The sequence below is a fragment of the Mirounga angustirostris genome, unplaced genomic scaffold, assembly GCF_029215605.1.
Source record: "Mirounga angustirostris isolate CCGP_5_RB_7025 unplaced genomic scaffold, mMirAng1.0.hap1 SCAF_4, whole genome shotgun sequence".
NCBI classification, from domain to species: Eukaryota; Metazoa; Chordata; class Mammalia; order Carnivora; family Phocidae; genus Mirounga; species Mirounga angustirostris.
The window spans coordinates 131,784,664-131,808,658 of NW_026991712.1; the positions used below are offsets into that span (position 1 = coordinate 131,784,664).

The 23,995-nt window shown below is 35.7% G+C and overlaps 1 protein-coding gene across 1 annotated transcript in view; it reads left to right on the forward strand.

Moving 5' to 3' along the window:
• The window catches only part of NEGR1 (neuronal growth regulator 1), an 862,215-nt gene that overhangs the window by 571,327 nt on the left and 266,893 nt on the right, over positions 1-23,995 (forward strand). Inside the window, exon 4 of the mRNA XM_045897413.3 lies at positions 7,314-7,445. Coding sequence (XP_045753369.1) covers positions 7,314-7,445 — 132 coding nt within the window. The remainder of the gene's footprint in view (positions 1-7,313; positions 7,446-23,995) is intronic.

A 23,995-nucleotide genomic window follows, 5' to 3' on the forward strand; every position in this document is an offset into this window, starting at 1 on the left:
TTTCTTCTAGAATATTTATAGTTTTGTGATTCACATTTAGGTCAATGGTAGTTGCTGAGTTACTTTATGTGTAAGATGTGAGATTTCGGTCAAAGTGGACAGTCTTGCCTTGACCCTCATCTTGGATGGGACACTGTTTACCCTTACATCATTAAATATGAGATCAGATACAGGGTTTTCATAAGAGTTTTTGTCAGGTTGAGAAAGTACCATTCAATTCTCAGTTTCCTGAAATTTTTTATTATCTTGAATGAATATTGAATTTTTTCAATGATTTATCTGCATCTAGAGAAACTCGTATATTTTTGTTGTTCTTCTTAATATAGTGAATTACACTGTTTAATTTTTTTTAGTTGTACAACCAGCCTTTCAATCCTGGGATAAACCACACTTGGTCATGGTGTATTATCATTTTATTTATTTATTTATTTATTTTAATTTTATTTATTTATTTGACAGAGAGAGACACAGTGAGAGAGGGAACACAAGCAGGGGGAGAGGGAGAGGGAGAAGCAGGCCTCCCGTGGAGCAGGGAGCCCGATGCGGGGCTTGATCCCAGGACCCCGGGATCATGACCTGAGCCGAAGGCAGATGCTTAATGACTGAGCCACCCAGGCGCCCCTGTATTATCATTTTAAATATCACTGGATTTGTTTACTAAATATTATTTGTCAAAATATTTTTTTAAGATTTTATTTATTTATTTGACAGGGAGAGACACAGCGAGAGAGGGAACACAAGCAGGGAGAGTGGGAGAGGGAGAAACAGGCCTCCCCCCCAGCAGGGAGCCTGATGTAGGGCTTGATCCCACGACCCTGGGATCATGAACTGAGCCAAAGGCAGACGCTTAATGACTGAGCCACCCAGGCACCCCTCAAAATATTTTTGTGTCTATAAGTTTTTTTTTTTCCCTTTTGGCATCTTTAATTTGATATTAAGGATAACGCTAGCCTCATAAAATGAATTGGGGAAATCTCCCCCTCCTTCATTTTCAGAAAAACTTTGTGTATGTGGTATTATTTCTTCCTTAAAATCTTAATAAACATGATCCTGAAGTTTTCTTTGTTGGTAATTTTTAAATTACAAATTCAATTTCTTTTCATGAATGTATATTGAATATTCAGATTTTTCCTTTTCTTCTAAATCAGTTTGAAGATTCATGTCTTCCAAGGAATTTGCCCATGTCATCTAAATTCTTGAGTTAAATGGTAGGTAGTTTTTCTTCTTAATATTTACTTAGTAGCCATTCAGTATAGTATAGTTAGTATAGGAATGGCCTCTTTTTCATCTCTGATATTGGTAATTTGTGTGGTCTTTCTTTTCATTCTTTAACAGTCTGGCTAAGTTTTATCCCTTTCATGATCTTTTGAGAGACTAGCTTTTGGTTTCATTGATTCTATTGATTGTCCATTTTTAACTTTGCTGATTTTCACTATTATTTCCACAACTCTATTCATTTTAAGTTTTTTTTATTTTTCTAGCTTCTTAAGGTTGAAGCTTGCAGGACTGATTTTAAACTTTTATTCTGATGTACTGTTGTCAACTGGATTACATAGTTTCAGACAAGAAGTCTGAAAAATACTTATTTTTCTTTCTTCATATGTAATGAGTATTTTGTCTCTGGCTGCTTTTTGGATTTTCTCTCTTTCTCTGATTTTCAGAAATTTGATTATTATGTTGCTGTTGAATGATTTCATTTGTGTTTATCCTCCTTGGAGATTTTTAACTTTTCGGATTTGCCATTTTATTGTGTGCATCAAATCTGGAAAATATTCAAACCTTTATTTCTTCAAATACTTTTTTCTACCCACTTCACAGGGCCCCGATATCCATATATAAGAAATTTTTATATTGTTCCATATGTCACTGAGATTCTTCTATTTAATTGGCTATTAGTACTTTTTTCTTCCTCCGTCAGGTTGGATATATACTATATACTCTTGCTATGCTTTCAAGTTTAATATGTTTTCCTCAGTGTCTAATCTGCTGTTAATTTTAGCCAATTAATATTTCACCTGAGATAGTTTGTGTTTCAATGTCAAGAATTCTCACTGGATTAATTTTTTTTTCTATTTTCCATTCCTTTCCTCATTATATTCGCATTTTACCCTAAATACTTGAACATAGTTATAATGGGGGCTATTTTGACATCTTTGTCGGATGGTTCTATCATCTCTATCACTTCTAGATCTCTTTCTGTTGACTGATTTGTCTCCTAGTTATTGTTCACAGTTTCCTGCTTATTTGAATATGCAGTAATTTTTTAAATTGGATGCTGAACATTGTGTTGTTAGCTTGTTGGTTGTCTAGGGTGTATTTTAGTCCTTTAAAAAGTGTCCTTCCTTTTTCTTACATGAAGCTATATAATTTAGAGATAATTTTGGTCAATTGAACCCTGTTTTTAAGCTTTAATTTTTTTTTTAAAGATTTTTTTTTTTATTTATTCATTTGACAGAGAGAGAAAGAGCACAAGCAGGGGGAGCAGCAGACAGAGGGAGAGGGAAAAGTAGGCTCCCTGCCAAGCAGGGAGCCCGATGCAGGGCTTGATCCCAGGACCCAGGGATCATGACATGAGCCGAAGGCAGACACTTAACAGACTGAGCCACCCAGGCGCCCCTGTTTTAAAGCTTTAAAGAGCAGGTCTAGAAGAGTCTTTGCTCCAGCTTTTTTTAAAGTCCCACTACTAAGACATAAGCCCTCTGGAGTATCCAGTGAATAATTACAGAGGCCCGCCCATTCTGGTCAGAGATCAAATGTCTCCTCAACTTGTTCAAGCTCTAGGAATTGTTCAGCATACAAATTCTGCAGTTATTCTTTTCCCAACATTTTGGGATTTCTCCCTATGCATGTACAGCCTCGTCTGCAGTAAAGACAAGGAAGCACATGTAGATTTCTATATTTTTTTTGTCACTGTGTGTTCCTTCTCTCTAGAACTCTGCACCACTACATCCAGCCCCTGTGGCCTGCCGGAATTCCAGTCTTTCTTAGCACAAGTCAACAAGATCACTGGGCACAGGGAGATAGAATGTTATGGAGATCAATTGTAGGGCTGCCCTTGTTTGCTTCAGGGATCACAGTCTTCCGTGGCCTGTTATCCAATGTCTGAAATGAGTTGTTTTATATATTTTATCCATTTCTCTAGTGGCTTATGGCAAGGAGGTAGGTCTGATCTTTATTCCTAAATGTAACTGGGAGCAGAATCCCAGAGTTCTTTTTAAAATATAGTATTTTAAAATATTCAAATTTGTTGTACTCTTTTACCTATAGCACTGTAATTATTCTTTAAGTCAAAGGGCAGACATGTTCCTTCAAAGCCATGCAAGGCCTTCCACTACATGAATGCTCTGGCCTGAACACATTTTTCAAAGTTTTTCTTGAAGTTATACCAGCACAATTATGACAGCATAGTATCTATAGTTACTCCAAATATACTTATCACTTTACTGAAATTGCCTGCTTATATTTTTGTTTCCGCTGTAAACTATAAGCTCTTTGAAATGAAAACAGTTTTGTTCACTAGTCAGTGATCTTGGCACAAATAATGTCATTTGATGGAAGGCAAGAAGGAAATGATTGTGAGCTGACTTAAGAACTTTTCTTCATTAATGTCTGATGGACTATTATATATATAAGTAACAAAACAAATCAAAATGCTGAGCTTTTTATTTACTGGTTGCTTTTGTATGCTTCTGAAACCTCCGTTGCAATCATTTCAGTAGGTGGCTTCCATGATTTTATCTACCCATACATCCTGCTCTCATTGCTTCTTCAAACCCCACTACTTCTGGGCTCTAATAACACTTCCGCAAATCACATTACCTGTTAGGTTTGCAGTACATTCTCCTGAAAGGCATTTGCTTCCAAAAGAATGTCTTAATTAAATTTATTTTTCTGAACTTCACTCATATTTTTCAGAGGTATTAATGAACTCAGCAAATTTATCAGTTCGACCACACATTTTCTTTTCCTGATGTCTTTGAAAATTATAGGCAGATCACAATTTGTATGTGCGAAATAACTGCAAGTTTACTGAACAAGTGTGGTTGGTGGAATAATGGCCCCCAGAGATGTCCATGTCCTAATCCTGGAAACTGTGACTATGTTACCTTATATGGTAAAGAGACTTTTTAGATGTGATTAGAGTTAAGAACTAGAGATGAGGAGATTATCTTGGATCAGGCAGATGGACTCAGTGGAATCACAGGAGTCCCTAAAAGTAGAAGAGGAAGGCAGAAGAGTCATTCAGAGAGATGCACCTGGAAAAGAAGCCCTGAAGATTCAAAGTGAGAGAGCACTTAACCCACCATTTGCTGGCTTGGAAGATGAAGGAAGGGGCTAAGAGGCAAGGAATGAGGGGACCTCCAGAAGCTAAGAATGGCCTTCTACCAAGGATATGAGGTTCTCAGTACCATAGTAGCAAGAAACTTAATTCTCCCAATGACCTGAATGAGCGAATGAGCCTCCAGAAAGGAATCCTGCACTGCTGACACTTTGATTTTAGTCCAAGGAGGCCCTGTATGAGTTCTACATTTCTGCTGTAACAAATCACTACAAAGTTAGTGGCTTAAAACACGTCTATTTTACACTTCTATAGTTCAGAAATTGGATACTGGTTGTACTGGATTAAAAGGAAAGTATTGACAGGCTGTGTTCTTTTTTTAGTTCTGGAGGAGAATCCATTTTTTTTGCTATCAGCTGAGGGCCATTCCCAGTTTCCAGAGGACACAGTTTTGGCTCGTTCCACTTGGCTTGTGTTCCACTTCCTCCATCTTCAAAGTCATCTGTGGTGAGAAGTCACCACACTCACATCTCACTGACCCACTCTTCCACATGCTACACTTAAAGACTCATATGATTGGACTGAGCCCTCCATCATAGTCTCTTTATCACAAGGTACTTAACACATTTGCTAAGTCCCTTTTTCCATGAAAGCTAATAGAGTCACAGACTCCAAAAATTAGGATCACGAAGATCTTTGGAGGACCCTTTATTCCAGTTACCATGGACCTCTTCTGGACTTCTGACATAGAGAACTATAAGATAATAAATTTATATGGTTTTATACCAGTAAATTTGTGGTCATTTGTTATGGCAGCTATGGAAAACTAATAATTCAGAGATCAAATCAATGTCCACATGGTACTTTATGTTCTGAGAGCAAAGATTACACATATATGGCCTAATTTAGTTCTTGCAGTGAAGAAGCATTTTTATTATTACCATTTACAAGTGAGAAAACTAATGCAGCATTTCAGTGGCATACAGATCAGGCATGTAGGTTTTGGAATTCTTACTTTCATATCAGTCACTGGGTCCATTAACAAGATATTTAACTTCTTTTACCATATAGAATCCTATTCTATATGAAAGAACCTACCTGATGCATTTACCTAAGGTTAACTGAGGAATTCATAATGAAAAGCCTTTATCAGAGAGCCTGGGTGGCTCAGTCACTTAAGTGTCTGACTCTTAATTTCAGCTCAGGTCATGATGTCAGAGTTGTGAGATTGAGCCCCAAATCAGACCCCACAGTCCGCAGAGAGTCTGCTTGAGATTCTCTTTCCCTCTGCCCCTCCCCCCACTCATACTCTCTCTAAAATAAATTAAATCTTTAAAAAAAGGAAAAGCATTTATCATGGTACCTTACACATAATAAGGAATCAATAAAAGGTAAATATTAATTTTATTTATGGTGTCATGGATAACAATTGTTTGAATAAGAAAATTAATCTCTAATGAAATGTCATATTTTCTGGACTTTCTATCATGTTATTTTTCTTTAATGATATAGTCAACAAATGTTCGTAGAGCCAATATTAAATATTGAATAAGATGTAGCCTTTTATATCAGAATTTTTTTAAAAGATTTCATTTATTCAGAGAGAGAGCACAAGCAGGGGGAGCAGCAGAGGTAGAAGGAGAAGCAGGCTTCCCGCGGAGCAGGGAGCCCGATGCGGGACTCGATCCCAAGACCCTGGGATCATGACCTGAGCTGAAGGCAGACGCTTAACTGACTGAGCTACCCAGGGGCCCACACAGAATTTTTTTTAAAAAGATTTATGTATTTATTTGAGAGAGAGAGAGAGAACATGGATGCACAAGCTGGGAGAGGGGCAGAGGGAGAGGGAAAGAATCTCAAGCAGTCTCCTCGCGGAGGATGGAGCCTGAAACCAGGCTCCGTCTCAGGACCCTGAGATCATGACCTGAGCCGAAGGCAGTCGCTTAACGACTGAGCCACCCAGGCACCCCTAAAATTGAATCTTCTTACTAGTTTTCTAACTTCTACAGCATTATGTAGTGTGGCAAGAGACTAGACTAAAAACAGAAATAAGGTTGACTTTTGAGAACAGACCATTTAATGGAATCATTGTATCATTTTCCAGTTCTCTTTGGTATGCATTGAAATGTGATTTTTCAAGACTTGTGTAAGAGTCGCCCCCCCAGCCCCAGAAATTACTCATTCTTCCTCCACCGCATCTGATAATCAGGATCCCTCCTGCCTGAGTCTCTGCTTTCAAATAAATCAGAATTCTATTATTTCAGAAAGGAGTACTTTTTTTCAAATTTCATTCATTGGCAATTGTTTTTTTCATCTTTGATTATGTCCTTATATTTTTACTCTAATGATATTTTTAGTCAAATAAGAATATTTTCCCTGGGATATTAAAAAATAAAGATAATTTAGTTTTTACCACCACTTAACTCTTAGTTTGAGAACCATATTTTTTCCTGAAGTTTATTGGATCGATTATATATAGTATATACAGTGTGCCTCCCTTAAAAAATTAATAATTTTGGAAACTGAAATGCAGCAATGGTTTAATGTATCTCTATACTCTTATCAAGCCATCTGGCTTGAAACCTTGAGAATGAGTATGAAATGTTCCCAAAAGAAAAGCAACATTTAGTTAGGTTAAGTGTCAGCTTGCTAGCTTACACTGTATAAAAGTCAATATGTACCAAGCCATATTAGTAAATTTCATCTACACTGCTAGAAGGTTGTTGAACTCAATTACAGAAATGTGTAGAGCTCTATTTGATGTGTGACGAGGTTAGGAGACTGCAATCAATTAAAAAGAACACATGTATATCCTGTTCAGGGGAAACAGTTGTTATAGTATCCCTTGTTCAGTTTCTGCTTTTTTCTCTGACTTTTCCTCTGAACATAGGAGAACAAAGGGTTTAATAATTCCCCAGTTTCTTTTGGGATTGTTTTGTCAGCAGTATCTAATAGGAAGACATGAGATTGTTATTTTATTTGAATGAAGCCTCAGGCGGCTACAATTAAACATGCTATACTTTTTTTCTTGTAGCAAAACCATTTGAAAATGGACAATATTTAGACATTTATGGAATTACAAGGGACCAAGCTGGAGAATATGAATGCAGTGCGGAAAATGATGTGTCATTCCCAGACGTGAAAAAAGTAAAAGTTGTCGTAAACTGTAAGTCCTGTAATCTTTTGTCAACATAACTTTAGTGAAAAGATAAATATCTGAAATACACTGTGTGAATTTATGTTGCTTTTTTTTAAGAGGTGCTCTTATTGATAAAGACCACCTATTGATAGTGAAAGTGTGTTCATGTTAGAATATCGATCAAATTGTTTTATGTAACATTAGTTTTCCCAGGTAATGCCACAATAATTCAGTTTGATGTGCAGATGAAAACGTTTCCAATAGTGTTGTAGTCCCTGGAATTCTAAACTACGGTATCTCTGTCTCTAGAGTACTGTAGACACATGGCATTTTCTTTGTTCTCATGAGTTTCACCTGGAGTATGTTCTGATTAAATTTAAGTGTGAAACTCCTAATCAAACTCGATGGAAATTAAATATGCTGGTCTGTACTCAAGGAGAAGAGCTATTGTGGCGATATTTCTATTACTTGGGTTATTTAATTCTATTTGATTTGAAAAATATTGAGAAAATGAATCAAGAATTTTCCCATGAGCATCATTATTAGGGAGTTAGAATAATGAGAGATACCTGCAGAACTACGAATGCCATTAAGTTACACCCTCTCTACATGCATCTCAAACACTGATATAAGATGTTTTTCACTAACATCCTATTTTATATCTTATGATCCCAATAGCAATGACTGAAATAGTCTGTACTCTTCAAAAACACCCCCTTATTAGTCTTTCAAAAGTTTTCACATTGTTTAACTTACTCAAATAAGATACTTTTAGGATAACAGTATTTTACTAAAGGTGTTTACAAGCTACAGCTTCCAATTTTTTTTCATTCCACTTATATACCTTTCTGTATATGGCCATTGCTAGTAATATACATATCATAAGGAGAAGGAATCATTCCAAATATATTCCAAAATGCTTAAACTAAGTAGTTTTTTTTCCATATTAATATGAATCTGTCAATTTCATGGGCGAAAAAGTAACTATGAAAACACACCTGGCAATGGAGTGTCTGCCAGGGCAAATCATTGCCATCAACTAACATTTGTGACTAATCTATATATTTGGGGTTGAACTATCTCTTTGAGACTGAACAAATGTGCATATTACTGGATCAAGAGACAGTTTCTGGGGCAGAATTTCTCATATTCTGTAGACAGACTTTAGCAGATTCACCCAAGAGACTCACCAAAAATGGAAATCAACTCTACTAAATCAGAATTTATGGGGTATATGACCTGGAAATCTACATCTATAATAAGTTTCTACTGATTCTCGGGACTCATGTTGCAGGGGGCTACTACTGCTCATCCCTCTGGAACTCGCTGAAATAAGAGATAATAAGCAAGTAAAAATTCCTGATTATTTTATCACTAACTGTATTTATCTGAATAGGAGTCTACTGATTTTATTGTTGGAGGGTTGGAAAAAGATGTAAAGAAGTAATATTTTTAGCAGTAAACACTAAGAAATGAAAAGGTAGAATCAAACTCTCAGATAAGCAAGGCACCCCTCCCCCAGTAATGCAGCCCCTCCAGCCCCCAGCCCCAAAAGTCTCTAAAACAATGTCTCTAATAGGGATAGAATCAAAAACCCAGCTGTTGTATGGGTTTGGGTCCATGCTCCATGTATAAGCCATACTTTCCTTTGTATTCCACACTTTCTCTTTCATCCTTTTTATCCTTCTGTCTTTAATTCCTTGTCACTTACCATTTAATCAGATCCTCTTTTTTTCCCTGGAAAAATGGGAACCTGAGACAGAAAAGTCAACTAAGGAGGCAGACATGTGAGAGAAACTGAAAAGAAAAATATACCAACCAAATGAGTCAACATCTAAAGGATCTGGGTGGAGAAGAGAATCTACTTATAAAGCAGAAGGACAGAAACTGGGGAAACAAAATGTCAAGAACTGTGAAAGATCTGCCACAGTTTCATGGATGCTGACAGAAAACAGAGACAAAGGGCCGTTTGTTAGTTACAGTGATAGCAGTAGCCAGAGTATCGTCATATTTTTTGCATCAGGTCCCCAAGCTCCAGTTACTACAGGGTGATATGATGAGGGCTAGGTGAAACCTATACACACAGTGGGTTTATGTCATAGCTGAAGCTCCCTGAGCTTAGGAAATTCAATTTTTTTTTTTATAATGGCAGGAAGCAAACCTGCCCTTTGCTGCAGAGGGAGAACTTACCTTTATTATACTGGACTGTAAACAAACCTGCTGTTTGCTCCGTGGGGAAAACTACTTCTGTCTTTCAAGAATGTTCACTCTACAAACATTCTCAAAAAGATAGGAACAAAAGCAAGTGTTCAGTGTCTCTGCTTCCAAAATGTGCAGAAACAGGAGAAACTTATGGCGAATTATCTCTCAACACAGGACAGGAGCACGAAAGTTTGAAGCAGAGACTAGAGATATTCCATTAGCTGAAAGGGATGCTTCAGTGGCCTTTGTAGGGTGCCAAAAACCTAAGAAGAGGTAAGAAAAGGGCGCCTGGGTGGCTCAGTTGGTTAAGCGGCTGCCTTCGGCTCAGGTCATGATCCTGGAGTCCCTGGATCGAGTCCCACATCGGGCTCCCTGCTCGGCAGGGAGCCTGCTTCTCCCTCTGACCCTCCCCCCTCTCACGTGCTCTCTCTCTCTCTCATTCTGTCTCAAATAAATAAATAAAATCTTAAAAAAAAAAAAAAAAGAAGAGGTAAGAAAGAAGACTTTGTTAATCGACTTTTAATTAAAGAAGGAAAACAGGTAGGAAAAGAAGAAAAGTTAAAAAAAAAAAAGTTAAGGAGGTGCTTTTTAAATTATAGCTACAGGGGTGCCTGGGTGGCTTAGTTGGTTGACCGTAGGACTCTTGATTTCCACGCAGGTCATGATCTCAGGATGGGCTCCAGGCACAGCAGGGAGTCTACTTGGGATTCTTTCTCTTCCTTTCCCTCTGCCCCTCCCCCTCCACACTCTCTCTCTCTTTCTCTCTCTAAAATAAATAAATAAATCTTAAAAAAATAAATTATAACTACAGACTATCTTTTTTAAGAATTAATTTCAGTTAGATAAAGTACAGTCATAAATGGAAATATTGGTGCTAACATTATATTAACATAGCTCACACCTTTTTAAAAAGTGAACCCAACAGGACTTTTTAATGATTTTAAACAGTTTTGTCTTCTGCTCTTTCCCAAATTATACCTTTAATAGCTCACCTTTCCCTAAATGTGCCATGAAGAATTGTGTTTAATACTGATTGGCTAATTAAATTTACACCTGTGGAATCAATATTTTATGTAAGTGATGAGTTCTGTTCAGACTTCTGGTCAAGACCTAAATTTTGCCTTAGTTTGGAATGGTTATGTCACACAGATAACAGTGATTTTTAAGCCATGTAAGTGTATAAGTGTATGCCTATATATGGTCCTGGTTGTGAAGAGGTTTGGAAAGTGTTAATTTTGTGAATTTGTCCCTTTAAAAATAAAAAATCGAGCCCTATCTATGGATTTTACTGAACTGATTTCCCAAAGGAAATTAGCCAAAGCCTACTGAATAAACTTCAGTTTGTCAAATCCCAAAATTGAGCACAGTGGTCTATGTTACCAGCATGGAACTGCACATCTCCTGATAACGTGATGATTCCCTGAAGACAGAATCGTGCCAAGTTGAAGGCAGAGCTTCTTTTCACTGTTATTAATCAATATGATGTGCATATAGAATTGCAGTAGCTTTGTGAGTTATAATTTGAAGAGAAACTTTGTCCCTTTTCCCAAATGGGGTTCAAGATGAAATGTAATAAATTTTCATAAGCTCTGGTAGATTCGGTTATGTGGTAAGTTAATTTAAGAAAGAGATTTAGGTTCCCTTCAAGTTAGAAATGTTTAATATTTTACTATTTATATAAAATGTCTGACATATCATATATATATATATACACACACACACATATATATAAACCACATGCATAAAATAAATAACCTATTTGCCACATACTTTTTACCTATAGCACTTTGATGTGGATTTCTATTCAATTTAATTAAACAGCAATTTAGTGGAATGATTAATATAATTGACTTATTTTATATAGGTTGGGCAAGTTGTTTGAATAAATCAGCAAATTTTGAATTATTTACAGAAAGTCTTACTATAGATAGGAAGAAGTTTATAGGATAGTAAGATTCTATGCAAAGCTTGTTTCTGAGTAGGGAGATTTTATAGGTGATTATTCTTCTCTTTTGTATATTTTCTTTTATTCTTTTATATATACATATAAATTTATATTTGTATTATATATACATATAATACATATAAATGTATATTTGTATTTATATTTATGTAAACATATATATATACACATCTACATACATATACATGTAAGTATGTGTACAATTTTCTTGTCAAATTGAAAACAAACAAAAACAATAAAAAGGAGTTGTGAACTTTATCATAACCCGATCTTGAGAGATTAAAACGCATACATACACAAAACAAGAAAGAACAAATTTTTAACTAGTTGAATAGCTAAGCCAGAGGGAGCTAGTGGATTAGAGTTGAACAGACTCTCTGTTTTAATTGCATCTGGATTCCATTCGTAGAAGCAGCCTAGAAGATTCTAGTCCCATAATTTTAATTGTTAACTAAAAATGGAAGAATGAATGAGTTCCAGAAAGCTAATAGGTTCAACTGAATTGGGAAAGACAGAAACCTATGAAAATCTGGTTTGGAAACAAGAGACCAGAGTCTAGAAAATCAGCAGTGTTGACCCATTGGAAGCCAAAGCTAGAATCTGGAAAATTTAGAAAGTATCAAAGACTAATAAAATAATGTAGATCTCTGTAGGGAAGCAGGATCCCAGGTATTAGAAATCAGGAAAGCCTGTAAGACCTAGCCCTTCAAAATAAATGTGTCAGGAGAAGGGGTGGGTTCTCTGATCTTGTGACAGGATGTTTGTTCTACATACTATTTATGTGTATTCTTTCAGTTAGTAGTAACTCTGGATAATAGTGGGCCTTATGGTTAGATATTACTTATTTGAAAGCCTGTTGTAAAATTTAATGGGTTTTCAGACCTTGGGAAACCACTTTACCACTATGAGTCTCAATTTTCAATTCTGTAATTTAGGGCAATAATACATAATTATCAAGGTTTGGGTAAGGATTAAATGAAATGATGTACATATATGGTGTCTGGCTCATTGTAGGCAGTTGAAAAAATCTCTCTCTCTCTCTCGCTCTCTCTCTGGATATATTTACTCCAGAATGTAAGCTCTATGCAGTAAGGGATTTTCCTTTCCTTTTACAATGATGTGTTCTTATCACATAGTACATCACCCGGTCCATAGGAGGCACCCCCCAAAATAGTCGTTGATTGAGCGAATTATTAAAAAGATTGGTGTTCTCCTAGTGAACCATTCTACTAGACAGAAGAAAAAAAATACTATGTTTGCTCCACGATTCCATTTTTTCTTCCAGGACAATAAGTAAATAGTATGTTGAGTGATTTACTTCCAATACAATTTTTTAACCAAATTTTTCAGGTGGATTTAACAAAGATAACCTGACATTTATATAGTGCTTTCACCCAAATAGAGGAAAGACTAATTTCATTTTTTTGCAGATAAGAAAATTGAGGTTCAAGGAGATTAAAACATTTAATAACTTCCCTTATTTTCAAGAACAAAACAGACATGAACAAAAGAAGGATAATTAACCAGAAAAAAATAGAGTCAACCAGATTAAGGTAAAAGAGATCTAGACATTATTTCGATTTTCACTCGTGACAGTCAGATTTTATATTGACTATTTTATTTGGTATCAGAAATTGTTTTGCACACACAATTTCTAGTAAAATAGAATTGAATTTTCTTCCTATGGTCAAACGGTAAAGATATTTTTGGGTGTACTGTGAACTAAGTTTTCATCCAATAAATCATAGGCACATATTTGTGCATTATTTTGCATCTTATACATATTCATTTATGCAAATGTGCACTTTATCTTCCAATATAACTAGCTCCAAACATGTGGGAAAGAATGTACCAATTAGTGTAACTTAGTACAATTGTATCAAAGCTTGAAATGAGGGGCCACTGGGGAGAGGGAGGAGGAGGAGGAAGCTTTCTAGGGAAATGACCAGTTTTTTTAGTCTATTCATAAGTTATCTCCAAAACCTTGGAAGTTAGGCAGACATCTCAGACTTAAGACTGTAAGAAATTACAGATGACAGACAAGTACATATCACCTCAAATAAAGAGAAAATCCCAGCATTCAGAGTTGGAATGGGTAAGATACTATTGTGGAACCAGAAGAAAAATGAGTATTATTTGAATTCATAATTACCACATTAGCTTTTATTTCTGTCTCCATTTTATGCCTCTACCTTTACTTTACATTTACCTCATCTTTCACATTTGCTTATGATTTAGGCTACTGTCCCGTACTTTATGTTTTATTATAAGCTAGTTAACATTTATCTGAAACAAGGCAGAGCATAAAAAAATGCATATTGTTGTCCGTTAAATAAAGTACTAATTCATATGCCATTTCTAGAGTAATAATGAAGCACTTCAGTAAATCTGCATTGATAGATGTATTTATTTACCTATTTACTTATTGCTTACCATGACATTATCAAGGTTTTAGGGCCTGGGATATTGGTCTTGAAGGAAAGGAGAAAGATAAGAGAGACACATAGTTATAGTGTGGTAAGTGCTTTGATAAACCATCATTAAGTACTACACAAGGCTATCAGAAAGGCACAGATACAGCCTTGAGGGATAATGGAAGGCTTCTAAGAGGCCTGATCCTGATGAAATCTGAGGATAAAATGGAATTGGACAGATTCTTTTTTTTTTTTTTTAAAGAAAATCAAGGAAAGGGAAGTCTCACACAGAAACAGCAGTTTTTGCTTAGTCCCGTAGGAGTCAGGCACAAGACACTGCTTGGTCTGGTGGCTGCAGTGAGCTGGCAGAGACCAGAAAAGGGAATATGAAGGAGGGTGGGTACCTAAGAGGGAAGATTAGATAAGAGTGGATGAATTTTCATAGGCAGATATAGATCCAGCTTCACAATCAAAGAATAGCTATGAGATGATGGAGGTATTCAGAGATACATTTAAATATTAAGAAATATATTTAAATATTTTTATTTCCTACATCTACAGAGTGTACTTGGATGATTCCTGTTTTGTCATGGCAAAGGCAAAACAAAGACTTTAAATAACAACTCTAGCTAACAGAGATATGAGGAACGAAGAAATCTGAAGGAAAAATCCCTACAGGTATTGAGCATTGAATATGAGAAACATATGGATAATCACCCAGAAAACATATTTTTTTTCAGAAAACATTTTTTTAATTAAAACTTTTCTCCTCAATAGAACAACATAAAAATCTAAGAATTAAACCTGTTCTTTTCACTTTGGGACTTCCATGACGTAAAAAGTTCAGATTTAATTCTATGGCTTATATAATTCCTCAGTTGAAGTAAAACTATGTTATTAAACATGCAGTTAAGGAATACATGATTTCTTCTATTGAAGGAGGCATAATTGGTCCTTTGTTTTAAATCTTAGACATACACTTCAATTAATGACTAGTGTGCCAAGACTATTTTTACTTAATGAGGCTATTTTTACTTAATGAGTGTGCTTCCCAATTTAACTTAAATGTATTCTCCCATACTTTTATCTTAGTATTGAGAGTTTTAGTATTAAGGGTCTATGACTGATCTTTTACCCTTTTGTTCATGGAAAATCAGAGTGCATCTGCAGTAAGCAACTGTGCATATTTTTATTATTCCTCTTTTTTTTCTGAAAGTGAAAGATGGAACAATACCCTTGCTTTAATACCCAAGCAAAACTTTTTGATAGACGAGTCTGTTTATTTTATTTTGTTTACAGCTATTTCTAAGTTGGCATTTATCAGTTCAAAAATATACTTATATATATATATATATATATATATATAATAGGTATAATAGAATTTGATTATCAACTAGGAGTAAGAGAGCAATTTCTAACAGGATGGAAATGCTCTGGGTTGAAAATAATTTCATGCCAAAGTGATGAAAAGTGGTGACAATCAGGAAAGTGACAAATATATATACACACTTACATGTGTACTTCTCTGACATACTCATTAAGGTTTTGGGGTCTTTTCCCTCTCATTAAGATTAAACTTTGCAGGAACTGTCAAGTATTTTTAAGTCTGTTGTTGAACATATTTGTATTTTGTGTATATGTATGTGTATGTGAAGAGAGTGAAAGGGGAGTGATTAATATGGTAGAAATAGTATAAATAAAGGGAATATAGGGGCATCTCAGTGGCTCAGTTGGTTAAGCCTTGACTCTTGATTTTGACTCAGGTCATGATTTCAGGGTGTTCAGGCTCTGCACTCAGCATAGAGTCTGCTTGAGTTTCTCTCTCCCTCTCCGCCATGCTCATGCGCACTCTCTCTCTCTCTCAAATAAATACATAAATAAATAAATCTTAAAAAAAAAAAAAAGTAGTAGAGTCGTGGGAGACAAATTTGGAACTAACGGAACCAAATCATGGGGAAACTTGCTTTGCACACTGGAGGGAGCATGTTCTGCCACATGCCTCCACTCATTCCTTTTCTCCCTTTTCATGTTCTTTCTCACTTGCTTTCTCACCATCATTCACACATTACTACTCTTTCTCATTATCTTTATTTTTATTTTTTGGTTTCCTCCTCTCTCTTTCCCATTATTTCTACCCATATATATAATCATAATAAACCAGTTTTTGAAAGAACTTCTCATGTTATATACTAGAAATCAGCAATGAATCGTATTTAATCATCTTGGAAACATTTTAAATACATAGATTCCTGAATAACCACTCCCCATACTCAGTTTTTCACTCTATATTATATTTACCTAAAAGCAAGTGTGTAAAAACTTTTTTTTTTAATTTACATTTATGTTTGGAGTTTAACAAAATGAGTGTGAGACAGAAAGGCAGAAGATATGAATTCTGTTTTTTAACTCAGTTACTTTACTGATCATATAAGTTTGGATGGAGAATTTAAACTTCTACCTGTTGATCCCCCTATTTGTAAAATGAGGGAATCATATCTCTATGACATCCCCTAATTCCAAAATTCTGATATGTTTCTTTAATCCAAGTATCCAGATTGTAGGGACTGCATGGATTCAATTCCCAGCAGGCAGGGAACAAAGGCTAAAAGCAACCATTTGGCTTCAGTGTCAAATATTCTAGAGAATCTCATCATTTTACTTTGTGAATTCTTTGAGAAGGTATGAACTTTGAGACGTTGTTCTCTCATGCGCTGTTGTCAAATTCAGGCAAACTTGTTTTTCTTTTACTCTAAAATTTTAATTTTGTGTAAGGAATCAGTACAACAATGGAGAAATAAACTTCAGAGAATTTCAAAATAAGGATTCTTTATGCAACGGAGTGTGATAAAGGCTAACGGAAATAGGATTTGGAATTAAACATGATTTCTAATCCCCGCTCAGTCACTCTGGAGTATTGGGAAAATTAGTTAACCTCTCTGGGGCAGTTTCCTTACATAAAAAATGAGATAATTACACTTACCTTAAAGATTTGTTCTGAGGATTAAGTGTTATATATAAAACAATAAAGTGGATAGCACAAGACAAACAACTTTCTGTACTGGAAATATTTGTGTGTAGCATTGGTCACGTCACCCTGTATGTCTACATATGTACCTCACTCTGTGGCCTCTGTGGCCTGTCAGCACTTTCAGGAGGGACACTCCGCTTACTCACCTTTGTGGTTCAGGTAGTATAGCACAGTGGTTAGAAGGGCAGGCTCTGGGGCTGGTCACCCTGGCTTTGAATTCTAGCTCTGCCGCTTATTGCTACTATGTGAGCTTGGTCAAATTATTAAGCTTTGTGTATGTCCGTATCTTCAACTATTAAGTGGGGGGTGGGGGAGACCTGGGTGGCTCAGCGGTTAAGCGTCTGCCCTGGGCTCAGGTCATGATCCCAGGGCCCTGGGATCGAGCCCCACATCGGGCTCCCTGCTCGGCGGGGAGCCTGCTTCTCCCTCTCCCTCTGCTGCTCCCCCTGCTTGTGCTCTCTCACTCTTGCTCTCTCCCTCTCTTTCTCTGTCAAATAAATAAGTAAATAAATTCTTTAAAAAAAAAAGTGGAGGGGTATAAGTATTACCCCAGTTAATATATGAAAAGTTTTAGTGTACGTTATTACTCCCAGTACTCAGCACAGTGTCTGGTAGTAAATGTCTGTTTGAATGAATGAATGAATGAATGAACGGACACATGGAATTCTGTAGGTGATAATAACTGTAAAATCACCCTGGTTCCCTCATCCTATGGATCTATGCATGTGGGTTCAGACGGCTGTGGAAATTAGATCATAGAGTTTACAGAAGTACTCAGAAAGGAATCCTGAAATCCTGATTCTAGGTCTGAGGTTATTTCATTATACCCTCCTGACTTCATGTAAATCAAAATGGAATTTAATTATTTTCAGTAAACTGTGTAAACCCCAGAGACTTTCCGAAAGATAGTATACTCTGAAGGGTAAGGAGACAGGATTGCTGTGTGCAATGAGGGAAAGATTTGAATAACCAGAATAGGCACAGGTGTTAGCTGTCAGAATGGCTGACACTGAAATCAAGTGAAGAACTGAGAAAATTAGGATTCTCGGTGAATAGATAAAACAATCACAATAAATAATCCTGAGGAATGATGCTGCACTCAAAATAAGTTTGTTCACATATTGTCTGAAATGAGAGCTTTTGTTTAATAGTGAGTGTAATGAAGGCTCAGTGTCATGTAGGCTGTCTTCTTGCTGCTACACGGTAAGGTTAACAGCAGTGCAAAAAACAAGCAAATAAAAACAAAACCAAAAATAAGGGGGGGTAGGGGAAGCCCACCACCATGCTGGGGACATGAAACAGCTATGGTTTTCATAGATAAAATGAATGCAGATAAAGCTTTATTTAGTACACTCTGTCGTTTCATGTTTAAAATTTACTGCCCTGCTCTTATAGCCTTAAGATCGTAGTTCATTCAGTTTAGCAAAAAGTTAAAAGTGGTTTGGTGGCAATTAATATCTTATGCCCAGTTCTCAGTGTCTCAGAGTTAAGAGTTAAGAATTTGGTAAAATTTCTAAGTTTTTATATAACATAATGAAACATATAAGCTTAATGCGTATTAATTCTTTTCTGTAATAAATCATACTTTCTTCCTAGTCTAAACAAATCAGCATTCTGTAGCCTAGAACAGATATTGAGAATGTTTCCGCATTTAGTGCAACCAGCTAGTGTACATTTCCATGATAGGGCGGAGGGGGTGTATCGGTAATTAGGTGAAGTTCACAAATGTTCTGCTTGTTAATGCTGTTTCATACTTGTGAACATACTGGTTTTGCAAACCCTTCTATTGTTCTTTGTGGATATCAAAAGCTCTCTGAAGCTCAAGGCAATTCACGTGCAGATGCAATCTTTGCTAAAGCCTCTCATGAGCTGTTCTGCACAGCCCCACAGGAAATAGATGAATCTGATGATTTATGAATTTTTTTGGAGGCAAGTTATGTAACTCCAAGAGTCCATTGTCCTGATAAAATTTTCTAGATTGCCCATGTGATAGAAATTTCAAGCTATTTATCAAAATCTGTTTTTATATCCTTCCTGCATCCGCTGCTTGCCCTACAGTGTCTAGCCTGCATAGGGGTTAGTTCTGGCACTGTGACTGCCTTCCAGTGAGCGAAATATGAGCAGATGTGCCCTGGGCCCCTTGCAGGCTTGGTTTATAACAACTTCCCATGCATTCTTCCTTGCTTGTTCCACTTTCTGGCTAACAGGGATAGTAACCCTCAGGGTGACCTTGACAGATTCCTGTTGAAGAGAACAAAGCTACCATTATATCGAGCCCCCAATTGATTGTATGCAGAAGGCTACCCTACCCGCTTCGCTTATTTCACTCTTAATCTTTCACTGATCTGAAACATTATGGACTATTAGATGAGTGAGAATTAAACTTTTTTTGTTGACTCACTGCAAGTTTCGGTCTGTTTGTTACTAGACTTTAGCCTCTCCTAATACATTCAAGTCTATAGGCTCAAATTCTCTGTATAGAGTAGGACGTTTTGAATTATATCTTTCTTTAAAAAAATCTAGCCCAGAAGCAATGATTAAAAGCTCCCTGAGAAGAGTAAGGAGATAATGGATCTCTCTTTCTTCCAAGGTGAAGCATAGCCAACTGAATTTATATTTGCAAATTTTGTCAGTCACGGTGAGAAAAAATAATCTATGAATATCATGCCTTTAAGGCTTCATATCACTTTGCTCAAAAAATACAGTTAGAATTAAAATAGCATATGGCCATCAACCTCTGACATGAACTTTCCCGAAAAAATATGACTTGAAGACAAAGAAAAAAACAATTGCTGCAACGCCTCCGAAACCTAAAACAGACCCAAAGCCAATCTTCAGAAGGAATTTCAACAAATAAAAAACTCAGAGAGTTAGGAAAAAGCAAGCAAGCGAACAAACGAACAAAACAAAACCACAATGATGTACCTAACTTAGTTTCAAAGAAGAAACAGCCTTGCCTGCCTGAAAGAAAACAGAGAATTTTCTCTCTCTCAGTTTCTACTTCTTGGCTCAGAAACTTCCAGAATCTACAAAGGCAGAAATGGACAATCTCTCCTCTGTATATGGCTGCAAATTTGAAGGCAGTCAGAGTATTAGTCCCTTATTTTCATCCTACCCTCCTTTAGCCACTGGTCCATTGCATTTCAATGGGTATGTTTTTACAATTTAAAAGTTTATATGTAGGACAGAAAAAAAATGAGAAGAGTACTAGAACCAGACCATGTTTCACTGGCTCCAAGTACTATAGTATCAGGGACTAGAGGTAGAGGAGGAACTAAAGTAGATCTTGCAAATTATATTTGGTTCATCCTGCTAGACACAGGAAGGAGGAGGATAGCTGTGACCAGAGGCATGCTCTGCACTTTGGCCTAGGAAATGCATCCAAGCAGAAATCAGGAAGACAACAAACCAGTGGAGCACTTAAACTATGACCTGTCTGCTAGGAAGCATCAGTTCAAATCAAATCAGAACTTTGCACATTAAGAGATCCGCAGTTGGGGGTGGGGTGGGGAGCTAAGCAAATTCTCAAATATGCACTAGAGCAAGAAAAAAAAAAGCACATTTAAAAATAAAACTTGAAGATGAATATACTATTTAAATGATTGGCCACAGCAAAAGGGAGAAAATGTTAGAATATGTTTTTAACATATTTAACATGAAACAAGAAGACATTTCCTCCACAAAAATGGTATCACAAAATTATAAAGAGAGAAGAGGCTGAGATGAAGAGACAAGAGGAAAAACAATAAGGTGCATTATAAAGATGACCAACTGTGATGCAAAGAAAGCTGGTGACGTTATTTCCTACCATCAACCACGCCAGATGTGTAGAAAAACCCCTCCTAGGGACGCCTGGGTGGCTCAGTCAGTTAAGCGGCTGCCTTCGGCCCGGGTCATGATCCCAGAGTCCTGGGATCGAGTCCCACATCAGGCTCCTTGCTCAGCAGGGAGCCTGCTTCTCCCTCTCTCTCCTTCTGCTTGTGCTCTCTCTGTCAAATAAATAAAATCTTTAAAAAAAAAAAAGAAAAGAAAAGAAAAGAAAAACCCCTCCTAGCATTAAACACCTAAAATTGCTAGAAGCTAGATAGAATGTGAAAATATGTCCTTTACAGCATGGCTAAGCTTATAGCAATATAAGAAACACAAATTAGAAGTCTAAAAATGCCCAAAACTGCTATTCTGTGGGGCAAGGTAGCCCTGACCAGCTACTCTCTGAAGGTGTGGAATCTGGTTTTCACTTGACAATCCTAGGATTCTGGATACAAAAACTAGGCCCCCATTTGGTATGGGAACTCACATTAGTGACACTCTGTGTCATAAAGGGGGGGCAATAAAAGGGTGACCCACAAACAAAGAGTTATCCTGCTATTCCTGTCCCCATCTTGAAACAGGGCGATGAGGCAAGGGAAGACAATTGTAGGAAAGAAAATTATTTCTGAGAATTCCTGTAAGGTTCTCTCATGTAGATTTGGGGCTAGATTCATACTACCTGTATGTAAGAAATGCTAAGTAGAAAAGTTAGTGTAATATAGATCTAGGGTGACTGGCCCCTTAGAAGCTAACAGAAGAAAAAACAATATTCTCTGTAGAAAACAGTTTAAATACAGGCCTCAAAAATTTTTATAAGTGATATTCAAGAAACATTAAATCTCAATCAAAAATTCAGTGCACAAAAGGGAGAGGAAGCCACTAACAGAAAAACAACAAACTACAAAGTTAGATAATACAAATATTGGAAATATCCCAAATAGAATAATAACATGTTAATATACTTAAAGAAATGAAAAGAGCATTAAAATATTATGAAAGAATATGAAGTTATCCAAATTGATCAAACATTTCTGTATGAAATATCTTAGCAAACCAGAGATATATTTAGCTGACAAAGGGCACCTATGAAAAACTACAGCAAGTATCATACACATAGATGAAATGTAAATATATTTCCTTTAAAATCAGCTAAGACAAGGATGACCCCTTTCATTACTTTTCCTAGCCAGCCTGGGACAATAAGACCAAGAAAAAATTAGCAGTAAAAGTATTTGACAAGAAGAATTAAAAATGGCATTATTCCAAGATGATGTCATCACCTATATGCCAAATCCAGAAGGACATATAGATAATAGAATAAATAAGAGTTTATCACGATGAGTAGATATAAAATCAATATACCAAATTAAATTGTATTGCTGTAACCCAGCAAAAAGAGTAAATCCAATTAGGAAAAACAATAATACTTAGAATATCAACAAAATATAAATGTATTGAGGACAAACTTAACAAAATATACATAAAAATTACTTAAATACATTAAAGAGGACCTACTTAAATGGAGAGGCATAACATACTCAGAGATGTTTTAAAGATGTCATTACCCTCAAAACAAAACACAGATTCATTAGAATTTGAATAAAAATCAAGCTCAGGTTTTCATGAAACTTCGTAAGTTAACTATAAAATTGACATTGATAACATAAAAAAATTCTAAAGAAAAAAATCAAATCAGGTGGGCAATATACACCATCAGCCATCACAATATAACTATATAACTATATATATTATATATAAAACTATATATACATGATACTGTATATAGTTATATATACATGATATTATGAAACAGTGCAACAATAGACAAATATAAAACTAAAACAAAACAGAGAGCCCTCTAATAGATCCACGAGTATATAGAATTCTGATAAATGAAAGAGAAGATATTGCAGATCAGTAGGGAGAAAAATAAACCTTTAAATAAATGGCTTGGGAGCAATTAGTTTTCATGAATAAAAAACAAAAGGAAATGAAACTCTACCTCACAACATAAACAAAATCACTTCCAGATAAATTGAGGATGTAATTATGAAAGGCAAATCATTAAAAACCTCTAAAACACAATGTAGGAGACTATCTATCTGACCCTTGGTAGGGAAACTTTCATTAACCTAAACAGGAAAATGAAAACTATAAAGACAATGACATATTTCATATCATATTAAAATTAACATTTTTTTTATGAAAGAGAACAAAGTGGAAAGCCACAAACTGAGAGAGGTATTGAAATACATAAAACCAACAAGGATTAAATATGTAGAAAATATGAAGAACATTTATATAAAAAAATCAAGAAATCCTATAATATATGAAAAGATACATGATAGGCACTTCACAGAAGAGGAAAGTCTAGTGGATCATAAACATATAATAAGATGTCCAATGTCATTTTTGTTATGATGTAAATATAAATTAAAACCATAATCACGCATCATTTCACATGAACAGATTAGCAACAATATAAATTTTAACATATGTTTTTGTGAGAATATAGTATAAAAAAGAACTCTCACATGCTGTTGAGGAAAACATAAATTGGAACAATAACTTAGGAAAACAATTTCATATCACTACTAAAGTTGATCATGTACGTACTCTATGACCTGGCAATTTCTATGTGGGGTATATTCCCTGCATATGGATACATGTAAATCTGAGGCTATGTACCCAAATGTTTATAGAGGCATTCTTTCTAATAGCAACAAAACTAAAAACAAGCCAAATGCTCATCAACACTAAATTGTTCATCAACACTATAATAGACTTATTTATGTAAATGCAAATAAATATATAATATCTACATGAATCAGTCTGGATGAATCCCCAAAATATAGTACTAAACTAAAGAAAAAATAGAAAAAGATACAGAATATGAGATTGTTGATATAAAGTTCAGAAATAAGCTAAACAAAGTAATATATTGTTTAGGGGTGATTGTTTACATAGGTGAATATACCCGCCACAGGTTTGTGTAGCTTACAATTGTTAGGCTAACATTAACAGCACAATAGAATCAAAATTCTGACAATTGTCTTTGAAACCAGCTAAGTAGAGATCTAATAATTCCACACAATGCTATAAACAATATTTCATAAATTCCTTCAAAAAAGTTTGACATTCAAATCTATGTAATATAAAT